This window comes from Bubalus kerabau, chromosome 4 (assembly GCF_029407905.1).
Source record: "Bubalus kerabau isolate K-KA32 ecotype Philippines breed swamp buffalo chromosome 4, PCC_UOA_SB_1v2, whole genome shotgun sequence".
Classification (NCBI taxonomy): domain Eukaryota; kingdom Metazoa; phylum Chordata; class Mammalia; order Artiodactyla; family Bovidae; genus Bubalus; species Bubalus kerabau.
The window spans coordinates 168734029-168747540 of record NC_073627.1 but is presented as its reverse complement, the minus strand read 5'-3'; the positions used below and the strand labels follow the sequence as shown (position 1 = coordinate 168747540).

Here is a 13512-nt window from a genome sequence, read left to right as displayed (position 1 = left end):
TATACTTGCTTTTAGCTGACAAATTATTTTCTAACAAAACACCTAGAAAAACAGAAGATAGAGGTATTAGAGTCATGCTGACATTACAGTAATAAGTGAAGCTTGGCTGCCATAGAGAAATGGCCTCAGTACTCTTTTTCACTTTATTCTGAAATGTTTTCATTCGTAATGTAGGTTCTGAGCAGCACTTCTTTAAAATCCCACCACTAGCTACCATGTCAACATAGCAGTGGCTGTAATAAAAATAAAGGCGGTAATGCCAGGGGGAGAAAAGCAGAACTTGGTCGCGGTCTCCAGTGTCCAGGCTCAGAAAGCACCAGGTTCTCCCCTTGAGGATTATGTTATGGTAACGAAAGAAACTCGCTCTTCCCCTGCGTGCAGGCAGACACCTGCATTCCTAAGCTGAACGAAGGGGATCAAATCGTGCTAATCAACGGCCGGGACATCTCAGAACACACCCATGACCAAGTGGTGATGTTCATCAAAGCCAGCCGGGAGTCGCACACGCGGGAGCTGGCCCTGGTGATCAGGAGGAAAGGTAACAGCCCCCGAGGGAGAGGAGCCTTAGCGAAGAGGGCCTTCTCGGGCCCGTTCCTTGGTTTCGAGATGTTGTGCTCATAGCCAGCATCAGAAAATCAAGAACTTTCCCCCGATGGGAAACAACCTGCTGGCTGACTTCTCACTTGAAAATGTCTCATGACCAGTCCTCTGCAGGTAGGCAGCACCCCTCCACCCCCACTTTCAATACAAGACATGACACTCCTGTCCCCTGTTCCTCGCAGGTCCATCTCAGCCCCCTCCATGCACCGTCTTAGCTGCCTGCCTCTGCCTTCATTTGCATTTTCAACCCTTTCTCAAAGGATCGGGTTATATTTCATTCATGTGCATTTAGTTTCGTTGGAGAGGCTTTAGCAGAATGGGGCCGGAGCCTGGCTGCCTCAAGGCTGTTCTAACTCTGCCTCCTCCTGGGTTCCGGGACCTTGAGCAGATTTCTTACCCAGTCTGTGTTTCAGTTTCCTCTAATGTAAAATGAGGATGACATAGTCGCTACCTCCCGGGATCCCTGTGAAGATACAATGAGGCTCATACTGGAAAGCATCGGAGATGCTGCCCAGTTCTTGGTGGGTGTCGGAAGGGCATCCTCTGTTGAATACGGCTACTATTAGTGTTGTTGTTGTTATAAAGCAGGAAGCCCAGTCCTCGAATCCTCCTTCCCAGCTTTCAGACACTGAAGGTAAATGAAGCATGTGACTCGGGCCCTGGCCCTGCATCTCTGTCTGGACTCAGTCATCGGCACAGCTCACACCCCCCACATACCTGCGGTCTTTGTTCCCACTAAAACTCCCAGTGCCAGCGCTCGTCCCTTCTCCTCCGTGAGGTCCTCCCGAATCTCTCCAGCCCCCTAACCCAGCTCCTCCCACCACCCATGTCCACCAAACCCAGCTCCACCCTGGGCACACAGTAGGTGTCAGTAGTGACAGTGGCCGACGTCTGTGCAGCTCCAGTGACGTGCCCTCATGGTGTTAGCTGCTTTGCATAATTATCCTCTTCCATTCTTATAATGATCTTATAAGGTTGGTATTCTTATCCCCGAACAAGGATAACAGTCACAGAGAGGTTAAGTAAGTTGCTGTGAGTCCCTTAAAGCCACGTGATGGTAGAGAAGGAAGGAACCCAGCAACTGGAAGCAAGCCTGTCCATCATGCGAAGTGCCAGCTGGCCGATAAGGGGCGGGGCCTGGGGGACGGGGAGGGGAAGTGGCATCCGAGCGCTCTGGCCAGGCCCTGGGTGGGCATCCTCCACTGACCCATGGCAAGGGGCTGGCACCTGTTTGAGGTGAGGAACAGAGATGTTTGGAGTTGCAGGAGCAGTGCCGCTGATTTTCTATAACTGTCATGATAAGTTCATTTTTAAAATAAACATTAAAAAAAAAAAAGAATTGATTAAAAGAAAAATAGTAGTAATAGAGTTACAGAACCCATGAAAATCAGTAAAGAATCTGAGCTTCTGTGATCAATGAAATGAATGTGCCCTTTAGGGTCAGACGTGTGGACTGAATCCCCACCCTGACAGGCTGGGTCACCTTGGACAACTCTTTTGCCTGTGAACCTGTCAAGTGGGAATAAATAACTAACTAAGGTGGGAATACTGGTCAGCACTGTGAAGATTCAGTTCAACTGTGTGACAAAATAAAAAATTGTTTCTTCTCTTTTACCTTGAAGACAGTAGAGAGTCACTGAAGGCTCTGGAGTAAGGGAGTGACTTCTCTTTCTGGGTCGAAAGGGAGCATTCAGAGATGATCCCAAAGTTTGAAGTGATGGTGGACAGAAAGAGGCACGTGAGGCTGGGGAAGTGGTGTGCATGGTGGGGAGCAGGAGGTGCTCTGTTGGTTTTCACCCGTATTGAGTCTGACGTGAAGGGAGAATTCCGAAGAAGAAGCTAAGAGATGTCTACTCCAGAGCCTCCCACCTAACAAGAGCCTTGAGTTAGAGATGAGCTGACCAAGCTCTGTGCAGCAGAGATGTGGGCAGCGCCAGACCCCATACCAGCTTCCTGGGAAAATGCTTGTTTGAAGGGCACTAATGAAGGGAACCTCAGAAGGAAAGAATAGCATAGGTAAGGGAATAATCAGGTCGGAGAAAGCAAAGGGAGAAGATGTGTTCTCTTCAATGACATGTGTTCCCTTCCTCTTACCTCTGACAAAAGCGTCTTGAGTCCTAAACACCATCATTTAAGGCTAACCAGAAAGATTAGCATGTCATTTTGTATAATTAGCACATATTGAATCAGTTCAACGGGAAGTAGTATCTTTGGTGAAAATGATTACCATGTGCTTAATCATTTAATAAGATGTTTTAAACCGTCTGCATTCAGGTGTCAGAAGTGTAATTTGGGGGGAGGAAACCAATCCCCTGCGCCTGGCTGGGCAACCCTGAAGCACCCTTTCTTGTCCACTGCAGCCGTCCATTCGTTTGCCGATATCAAATCTGAAGATGAACTGAACCAGCTCTTCCCAGAGGCCATCTTCCCCGTGTGTCCGGAGGGGGGGGACACGCTGGAGGGGTCCATGGAGCAGCTAAAGAAGGGCCTCGAAAGCGGGACGGTGCTGATCCAGTTTGAGGTAAGAGACCCCTGGGGTCTTGGTGGGCTGCCCGACGGCTGCAGGGTCTCCCAAGTCATCACCGGGCGGCCAGACTCATCGAGGGACACTGAGGGGCTCAGGGCCTCTGGGAGAAAGCCGGGGCGGGGTGGCTGGGGGCCATGGCCCATTCCTGAACTCTGACTCCCCTTCCTGTTCTAGTAACGATCAGTAGTCATGGAGAAATGTGTCAGAAACCGAGGAGGTGGGACTCTGAGCATGTTTAGCTGCCAACACAAAAGCTCAGAACATTTGCAGTCGAAGGTGGTGGAGAGGTAGCGTGGGCGAGCGCAGAGGGCTGACGGAGGAGCCAGGCCCTGACCCCAGCAGGCACACTGTAATTTGGAGCACTTGAAACCATCCCATGAGGGCACAGGGGCTGGGCTTCTCAAGTCCCCCAGAACCTCGGGGACACGAGTGGGGATCAAAGTCAGACCCCGTCTTCCCTCCCCAGGAGAGACCTCTGCTCATGGGATTGAGGTTGTTGACAAAGACACACGCAGAGACTGCAAAATAAAGTAGGACTCAAGGAGACTCGGTTTTCAAGTCAGTTTTACTGACCACTAACAATATAAATAGAATGTATTTATCTTCCACATTTTTTTAAAGTGGTAGAAGACAGAGTAGTTCATGCAGTGAAAGATAATAGAAGCGAACAGATAAAGCATAAAACAGGCCGATGGAAGACAGTTGATCATGATTAATGACAACATACACAGTCTGGATTCATGAATTAGCAAAGTCTCAGGTCAGATTCAAAAGCCACAGTCTGCACTGCATTGTTTATTAGAAAGCCATATAAAGGGAAGAGTCACAGAAGCAAAACTAGGGAATTTGTCAAATGTTTATGATTGCATATTGGTTTAGGAAAGCATAAGTAATGTGAATATCAAACAAGAAAGATGCAAAGCAGAGAGTCTTGAGTGAGAGAGAGGCTTATTTTATAATGGGGGAAAATAATGTAAATAAAATACATTATTAGAGCAATGTGTATTGAACAACAGTAGAAAGTAAAACCCCCAAGTGAAAGGAGAATTGACCCCACCCAAAAAATCAATAGGGAATGTTGAACTTAACAGCCTTGACAGATAATATAGACAAAAAAATAAGTTGAAATTAGGATAAAAGGGTAGAAATAGTAAGATTCAGTTCAGTTCGGTTGCTCAGTTGTGTCCAACTCTTTGCGACCCCATGAATCACAGCACGCCAGGCCTCCCTGTCCATCACCAACTCCCAGAGTTCACTCAGACTCACATCCATCAAGTCAGTGATGCCATCCAGCCATCTCATCCTCTGTCGTCCCCTTCTCCTCCTGCCCCCAATCCCTCCCAGCATCAGAGTCTTTTCCAAGGAGTCAACTCTTCGCATGAGGTGGCCAAAGTATTGGAGTTTCAGCTTTAGCATCATTCCTTCCAAAGAAGTCCCAGGGCTGATCTCCTTCAGAATGGACTGGCTGGATTTCCTTGCAGTCCAAGGGACTCTCAACAGTCTTCTCCAACACCACAGTTCAAAAGCATCAATTCTTCAGACCTCAGCTTTCTTCACAGTCCAACTCTCACATCCATACATGACCACAGGAAAAACCATAGCCTTGACTAGACGAACCTTTGTTGGCAAAGTAATGTCTCTGCTTTTGAATATGCTATCTAGGTTGGTCATAACTTTCCTTCCAAGGAGCAAGCGTCTTTTAATTTCATGGCTGCAGTCACCATCTGCAGTGATTTTGGAGCCCCAAAAAATAAAGTCCGACACTGTTTCCACTGTTTCCCCATCTATTTGCCATGAAGTGATGGGACTAGATGCCATGATCTTCATTTTCTGAATGCTGAGCTTTAAGCCAACTTTTTCACTCTCCTCTTTCACTTTCATCAAGAGGTTCTTTAGTTCTTTTTGCTTTCTGCCATAAGGGTGGTGTCATCTGCATATCTGAGGTTATTGATATTTCTCCCAGCAATCTTGATTCCAGCTTGTGCTTCTTCCAGTTCAGCGTTTCAAGATAGAATTGATGAATATATACTAAGTATCTATTAATACAAAGATAAAAACTTTTTTCCAGTGGCCTGCAGGAGGCTAGGTAGGCTTATGACTTTTAAGAGAAAAAAAAATTGTAGATTCTTTGCATTTCAAAAACCTCAAAACTGAGACATACATTTTAAACACTAAAACTCAGGTTTTTGGGCAGGGGGGTGATGTGTCTGATTTTTTTTTAACTTTTTATATTATATTGAAGTTTAGCCAATTAATATTTGTAATAGTTTCATGTGCACACCAAAGCGACTCAGCTTTAAACATGTATTAAAACACTTAAAACAAGGAGCACTTAAAAACCAGAACCTATCAGTTTTATTCTATTGGCAGGGAATTGGAAGGAAGCGTCAAAGGGGAATGGCACTTTGGAGTCGTCCGTTCATTCATCCAGTGAGTGTGTATTAGATATTTATCATGTGCCAAATGCTAGATCAGGAACACATTCAGGGAAGGAGAAGGGGGATTTCTGGCCCCAAGAAGCTTACAGTCTTAATTTTGGTATATTGGTGGGCATGTATCATGAGTCCCAGAAGCAGCTGAAGACCAAGGGTTCATTCCACAGAATGTTATGTTCTGTAGGAACTGGAGGTGAGAGGTTTCCAGGAGGCCCTCTAGGATAAGATGTAGTATTAATAGAGGGTGGATGGGATTAAGTGTGGAGGGGAGGGTATCCCAGGATCGTCGCAGACTAAGCTCATAGACTCAGGTAGGCAAACAATCCTCCCTGGGGCGACCGGCTCTCAAGAGCCCTGGGAGATGTCTCCAGGTGATGGGAGCTCTTCACCCAGGCTGAACCAGGTCTCTTTGATCAGACTGTCCACCAGGAGGCGCTGTGGGCTCTCGGTGAGGAAAAAGATGGCACCTGGTCTTCAACGGTGCTCCAGAAAATCGCCTCCCCTTTCACGTTTTCCGTGTGAGACTCCCCTAAGAGGTTTTCCTTGAGCAGTAATGTTCATTGAAATTCATTAGGAAGATAAATGCTTTAGCATTTAGTATCCACCTGTCTCCCTGTGATTTTGAGCAGTATTTCTCACAGGGTAACACGCTGACCACCTGTGTGAATATCACCTGTGAAGTGAAGTCGCTCAGTCGTGTCCGACTGTTTGCAACCCCATGGACTGTAGCCTACCAGGCTCCTCTGTCCATGTGATTTTCCAGGCAAGAGTACTGGAGTGGGTTGCCATTTCCTTCTCCAGGAGATCTTCCCGGCTCAGGGATCGAACCTAGGTCTCCCGCATTGTAGGCAGACGCTTTACCATCTGAGCCACCGGATATCACCTGAGGAGATTGTTAAACAGCCTCAGCCCGCAGCTACTCAAATCAGCCGCGCTGGGAGGGCACCTGGGTAACTGGTTCTTAATAAGGTCACCAGGAGGCTTTGATGCACAAGCTGATCCTGAGGATGGGAGAGTAAAGATCATACCAGAACCACTGTCCCACCTAAGTCCTGCCTTTAGAGCCTATAATTGGACTACAGAAGAAATAAGAAATGGAGAACATAGAATTTTTAGGGTCAAATTCTTGTATGTACACATTTCATTCATTTAATCAAAACATTTCCTAGAAATTAAGTAGGGAAACCCTCTTTTTAAATAAATTAATTTTTTCCACACTCCAAAATGTGGAACAAATAACAGCAGAGCTGCCCTTTGATGGAGCTAGTGGGATCCATGGAGCCCTGACTTTAAGTCTCTCCACATTGCCCACTAAGGAATCCTAGACTGTGAAACTCAACAACCACTGCTCTAGGTGGGGGAAGATGTCTTACACAACTGCTGAAGGAGGGGAATACCAGAGGAAGGCAAAAGGTGCTTTGAATGTGCCTTTACCGTGTGCCAAGGGCGTTAGCGACATCCTCTCCCGGTAGCCCGTGTAGGTGCCTTGAATGTGCCTTTACCGTGTGCCAAGGGCGTTAGCGACATCCTCTCCCGGTAGCCCGTGTAGGTGCTGTCGTTATCACTATTATATACGAATTTGTATAAATGAAGGATCAGAGTCTTGGAGAGGTTCTCTCACAGTAAATGGCACAGCCTGATTGGAACCCAGGCAGGCTCAACTCATAGAACTTGTTCTCTTAACAACTATAGAACCTTCATGTAGTTATATGCACGTGTGCTCAATTGCTCAGTCGTGTCTGACTCTGCGACCCCATGGACTGTAACCCGCCAGGCTCTTCTGTCCATGGGATATCCCAGGCAGGAATACTAGAGTGGGTTGCCATTTCCTTTTCCAGAGAATCTTCCTGACCCAGGGACCAAACCAGTGTTCCTGCGTGGGCAGGCAGATTCAGTACCACTGAGCCCCCTGGGAATCCCTTATATAATTGCTGTTTCCACATGAGAGTTGTTAGAATAGCATGACATCAGGGCTAAGAAATATCTGAAATGCTGTCCAGCCGCATGGAGTTGAGAAGACTTTAAATCCTGACTCTACCACTTGCTTCCTGTGTGACCTCAGGCACGTCCCTTAACCTCTGTGGCCTCTACTTCCCCATCTGTAAACTGGGTATTTCATGACTGGTTGTTTTTTTTGAGGAATAGCCGATTAACAATGTTGTGATAGTTTCAGGTGAACAGTGAAGGGACTCTGCCGTTTGGAATGGACAGGTACACACTGCCATGTCTAAAAGGGATAACCAACAAGGACCTACTGAATAGCACATGGAACTCTGCTCAATGTTATGCGGCAGCCTGGATGGGAGGGGAGTTTGGGGGAGAATGGAAACATGTATATGTATGCCTGAGTCCCTTCAATGTTCACCTGAAACTGTCATGGGCTAGTTGTAAGGGTTAAGAGGAGATAAATACTTAATGTGTTGTCTGCCATATGGTCAGAGTGCAATAAAAAGTAACAACTATTATCATTTATAAATAAAGTCTAAAGAACCCACCCCATCCATACAAGAAGTGGAAGCCAGCGCTGTCTCACTCCAGAGTCTTGGCTATTCTGTTTCCCCACCTGCTGCTCTTCCAGTGCCTTCGGCAGGTGGCAGCTTGACTGTTGGAGGCTGTGTCTGAGAGCAAGAGGCAGGGCCTGGTTCCTAGCAGGGGCCCAAGCCACCCTCTCCCCAGCACAGAGGACCTGCCCTGGGGGATCTCGGCTGTGGATGGAATCCCTTTTGCGATGATAACAGGCTGGTTTTCAGAACAGCTTGCTTGGAAGCATTTTTCATTATGGAATTCCCCTGTCCCTCCCGTGGCTTTCAGTAAACAATTACAAATGTGTTCCAGAAAGCGTTTGGTTCCAGCTGTAGTAAAATCACACTTAATAATTAGCATTTCTATAGCACTTTGGAATCCACCAAGTGCATCTCACATATGTCGTCCCAGTTGACTCTCTCAGTAGTTCTGTGAGACAGATAGGGGCAGAATTATTTGAATCACTCCTTTTGTAAGTGGCGAGAACAAGGCTCAGTGGCTGCAGGACTCTCCCAGTGCCACCCTGCCGGTCAGAGATAGAGCTGGGATTAGCATCTGTGTTGAAAGCCCATTGTCAGAACTCACCAGGTGTGACCCAGTTCTCCACCCAGCTTCCAGTGGGAGCTCTTGTCTTCAGGAGCCACACAGTGTGAGCCATTCCTTGTGACCCATTTGCCAGCGTTGATCACCAGTCTCAAACTGCCTCAATACTGTGTTCAGCCGAGGTACAGCATTCCTCTGTCTCTCACGTAAAGGAACCCAGACTTGGGGTTCACAAGGCCCAAATCCATTACCACCTCCAGGACGCTCTCCTCTAAGGAACTCATTGGCCCAGCCCCAGGGTCATTCCTGCCTGAGTAACCTGTGGTTCATTTCATGCTTTTTCCCCTGAGTTGAGCTTCCTGTGTAGGCAAGGGAGGGGGAATGCATTCAGTACAGTCAACCCTGGATAACAGCAAAGTGATGATGCGAACTGTCCTTTGAGAACCAACTTCCCAGCACATGAAGGTCCCTCGTGCCCATCCTCACCCAGTGGCCGTACAGCCTCTTTGGGTATTTGTGGGATGCAATTAATAGAAAATGAGCAACATCTGTCCTCTCGCCTCCCGGGACTGATGAGTTTGAGGAGTGTCTACAGAGCTCCATCAAAGGTCATGCCAGACTTGAAGACCCCTGCCCCTCCCACCTCAGCATCTTCCCTCTTTACCAAAACCAGATGCCATCTTTTTATCTCTTCTGACCACTGTTTTCCCTGAACCTGCTCCTACTTCATCCATTAGAAGAAACATCCATTACTGTCAAAGCACGTGACTTACTACTTACTGGTTGCTATGATCATTGTAAAGTTGATTTGGAAGGACAAAAACAGCTGAAGACTTAACACATGTAGGTGTACCTTCAAGATTGATGCTCACACCAAAAAGCTTTTTTTTGATTTTTCAGATTTTTGTTTTAAGAAAGGCAAACATTATCAAGTAGAACATCTGTGGAATACAAGGAGCAGACTGTGGGCTTTGGAATGAACACATGTGTAGCCTTTACCTTTCAAATGCCAGGGACCCATTTAAAGGAGTTGCCACCCCAGCTCATTGCCAAGGATTTCCCTGTTAAAGAATAAGAATCTTGTAAGAATGCTTGAGTCTGCCAGCACTGGGACCTGCATTTGGGACTGGGATCTGAAGTAGCACTCTCGAAAGTCCCCAGATTGCCAGCAATGGTGTCAGTTCATTTCAGCAAACCTTTACAGGAAGGTAGGGAGAGATTCTTGAGTCCCCCCAAGGCAGTGTCCTGGCCCTCTGACTAGGTCAGGTACAGGAAAGATGAAAGTCCCCAATGTGGGTGAGCTGTTGATGAGTGGGGAATTGTTCTTATGTCTGCAAAGTGGAGAATAACCTCTCAAGGCCTTCATGAAAAGGGGCTACTCTTAGCCTAGTTACCTGCCTCTAAGCCACCTCGCATCCTGCTCTTTTGTTCAGACCAGCAGATCCCATCATTCTGCCACACTACACATTTTTATTGAGCACGCTGGCCTAGGGCTTTAATGGAACAAGCAAGTTGCCTGCTTTCATGGAGATGGCAGTTTAGCGCTTGGTACAGAAAGCACAGTATATGACTGTCTTGAAAGGCTTTGCCCTGCATTGGACCGTGGGTCATTGCCAAGGGCATGAAAGGGAGTCTCTTCCCACCGTTTGCTCTCCTTGCCCATTGTCCCTTCAACTCCCTTCACTTTTTGGTCTTTTCTTTTTTTCTTCCTCCTCCTTGGGTTGTCAGCCTTCAAGAATTCCAATGGGAATTCCCTCTTGGTCTGCTGGTACAGATGATGGGGTGCTTGCTTCCACTGTGCCCGGCCTTGCCAGCATGTGCTGGTTGGAGCCAAGTGGGCATCCAAGGCCTTTATCTGAGGGGTGTGAGCAGGTTTCATATCTTTGGTTGGACCAGAAGTCCGAGGAGATCAGTGTCGTCTCCTGATGTCCTCTCTCTCTGCTTTGAGATGATCTTTTCAAAGGAGAAATGTTTAAACTGGAAAACTGATATCTTATCCAGCCCATGCAAACCATGCTGGTCTGCTCCAGCTCTCAGTGTTCAGTTTTCTGTCTTTGAAGGCCAGACCCAGTGATACTGTATTTAAAGCTGTACTTGAAATACAGCTGTCCCATAGCAAACCCTCTCAGCTGATCTTCTTATAATTCACCCTTGGTTTCACAGCTACTCAGAACTAGACCCTGGTGGCTCACATGGTAAAGAATCTGCCTGCAGTGCAGGATCCTCAGGTTTGATCCCTGGGTCAGGAAGAGCCCTGGAGAAGGGAATGGCAATCCACCACAGTACTCTTGCCTGGAGAATTCCATGGACAGAGGAGCCTGGCGGGCTACAGTCCATAGGATTGCAAAGAGTCAGACATGACTGAGCAGCTAACACATAGAATTACACTCTGATAGCGATTTCACTTTCACTTTTCACTTTCATGCACTGGAGAAGGAAATGGCAACCCACTCCAGTGTTCTTGCCTGGAGAATCCCAGGGACGGGGGAGCCTGGTGGGCTGCCGTCTCTGGGGTCGCACAGAGTCGGACACGACTGAAGTGACTTAGCAGTAGCAGTAGCAGTGATGAGAACAAAGCACTTGAGGACATAAAAATTAAGATTTTAATAAAACTAAGTGGTCTTACAACCCTCCCTGCCTATGACCTTCCTCAGCCTCCTGATTGCTCTCAATCTAGGGCAGAATTGAAGGGATCTTAATGACTGGCAGTTCTTGCCTGCTTCACATACCTTTAGCCCAAGAATGAACAAAACAAACTGTGTCTTTCCAATGAGTAGTTCTTGAAAGAGCCGTGTCTCGAGTTCTGCCTAATAGTCTTCAGCTCATTTTCTCCCATCCCTGATTCTTCCAGAAAGACATACCTGTGTTTCTAACACATCACTGTCCAGTCTGGACCACTCTTCTTTTGGGCGGTGTGTTCACACCCAGCCTGCCACACAACTTACAAAGTCTGGAGAAGAGTCAGTAAATTAAAAGAACTTGAAAACCAACTGCTAACTCCTTCAGAAACTGTGTGAATAGGACTGAAGCAATCCAGTGGGAAGAACATTCAGTATTAACCTTGGCAAGGCAGGCATAAAAATGAGTGTGTTGTCAATCCTTCTAAAGGCCCCCCCCCCTAAAAAAAAACTTGGCTTTACTCACCCAATTTTTTGTAAAAAATTTTTTAGTTTTATATATAAATTTTTTTTTGTTGTAGCTCTTTTTATTATTTCATTTGAATTTTTAAAAATTCACATTGTAATAATTCAGGCAATTCAGAAATCTCCTTTAGCCTCTTTCTGTTATAATTTACAAATAATAATTTGATGTGTATCCTTGCGTACTTGTTCTATTGCTCATGGAAATATATTTTATACACACGTGTATGTAAGTGCACATACATACATACATTGTACACACATTGTACGTATGCTGCTGTGTATAGAAAGGGGATCATCACTATGTTGTTCTGCCACTTGCATTTTTCACTTAAATAGATAAGTGGATATCCTTTTGAATCTGTACTTTTAGTCCATCTTAAAAATCACTGCAGATGGTGACTGCAGCCATGAAATTAAAAGACGCTTACTCCTTGGAAGGAAAGTTATGACCAACCTAGATAGCATATTCAAAAGCAGAGACATTACTTTGCCAACAAAGGTCCGTCTAGTCAAGGCTATGGTTTTTCCTGTGGTCATGTATGGATGTGAGAGTTGGACTGTGAAGAAGGCTGAGCGCCGAAGAATTGAGGCTTTTGAACTGTGGTGTTGGAGAAGACTCTTGAGAGTCCCTTGGACTGCGAGGAGATCCAACCAGTCCATCCTAAAGGAGATCAGCCCTGGGTGTTCTTTGGAAGGACTGATGCTAAAGCTGAAACTCCAGTACTTTGGCCACCTCATGCGAAGAGTTGACTCCTTGGAAAAGACTCTGATGCTGGGAGGAATTGGGGGCAGGAGGAGAAGGGGACGACAGAGGATGAGATGGCTGGATGGCATCACCGACTCGATGGATGTGACTTTGAGTGAACTCTGGGAGTTGGTGATGGACAGGGAGGCCTGGCGTGCTGTGATTCATGGGGTCGCAAAGAGTCGGACACGACTGAGTGACTGAACTGAAACTGATTATATTACTTGCACATAATTTGTGGTATGACTGTATCATAATTTAAGTCAACAGTTCTCCCTATTAGGAAATATTTGGGCTGTTTCCAGTTTTCTACTAATAAGAAAATATTTTGATGCAGATAAATTTCTTTGATATGTGTCTTTATGCACTTCTGTCAAGTAAAGCCCAGGGTGTGCACATTTGAAGTTTTACAGATAGTTCTATAGTACTTTATTTTTTATTTTGCTTTAATATTCTATAATCTTATCAGCACTTACTTACTGCTGAGATACTTCATAAACTTGTTGCAGTTAAAGCCCTTTGCTAGATCTATGCTTTTACACTAAACCATCTCAAGTTGATTACATTTACATATTTGTTATTTGAAAAAGAAAAACTTCCTGCCTCCAGGTTAGCATTACTGATTATATTCACTTAATTAGATTTTGCTTCTATGAAGTTAGTTAGAACCAAAATGACATTTAGGGGAATTGACTGACTCAGATATTCTCCTTCTCCCGGAATCAACCCAAAACTTCTAATAAATCACGAATGTATTTCTAGAAGGAGCCTGGAGAGCCCATTAAAGCTCATAGACATCTAAGAAGTTGCTCAGTGGCTACTTGATTGTTAGGAGCTGAAATTGTAAAGATGATTAATACTTGAACTTAGGGAAATACCGGAAATTCTGAACATTTGGTAAATGTATCAGACATAATTATCATTACCAAAAATCTCTCTGCTAATTGTCTCCTGTGCAGTTTGTTTGTTTAGTAAAAGAACTAATCGGAGAAACAA

General features: G+C 45.8%; 1 protein-coding gene across 26 annotated transcripts in view; it reads left to right on the top strand.

Annotated features, from left to right (window-relative positions):
- PTPN3 (protein tyrosine phosphatase non-receptor type 3) overlaps positions 1-13512 on the top strand; it is a 121046-nt gene that overhangs the window by 88084 nt on the left and 19450 nt on the right. For all 26 annotated transcript variants that reach the window (XM_055579256.1, XM_055579274.1, XM_055579262.1 and 23 more), the window contains 2 exons: positions 382-538; positions 2961-3121. In XM_055579256.1, coding sequence (XP_055435231.1) covers positions 382-538; positions 2961-3121 — 318 coding nt within the window. The remainder of the gene's footprint in view (positions 1-381; positions 539-2960; positions 3122-13512) is intronic.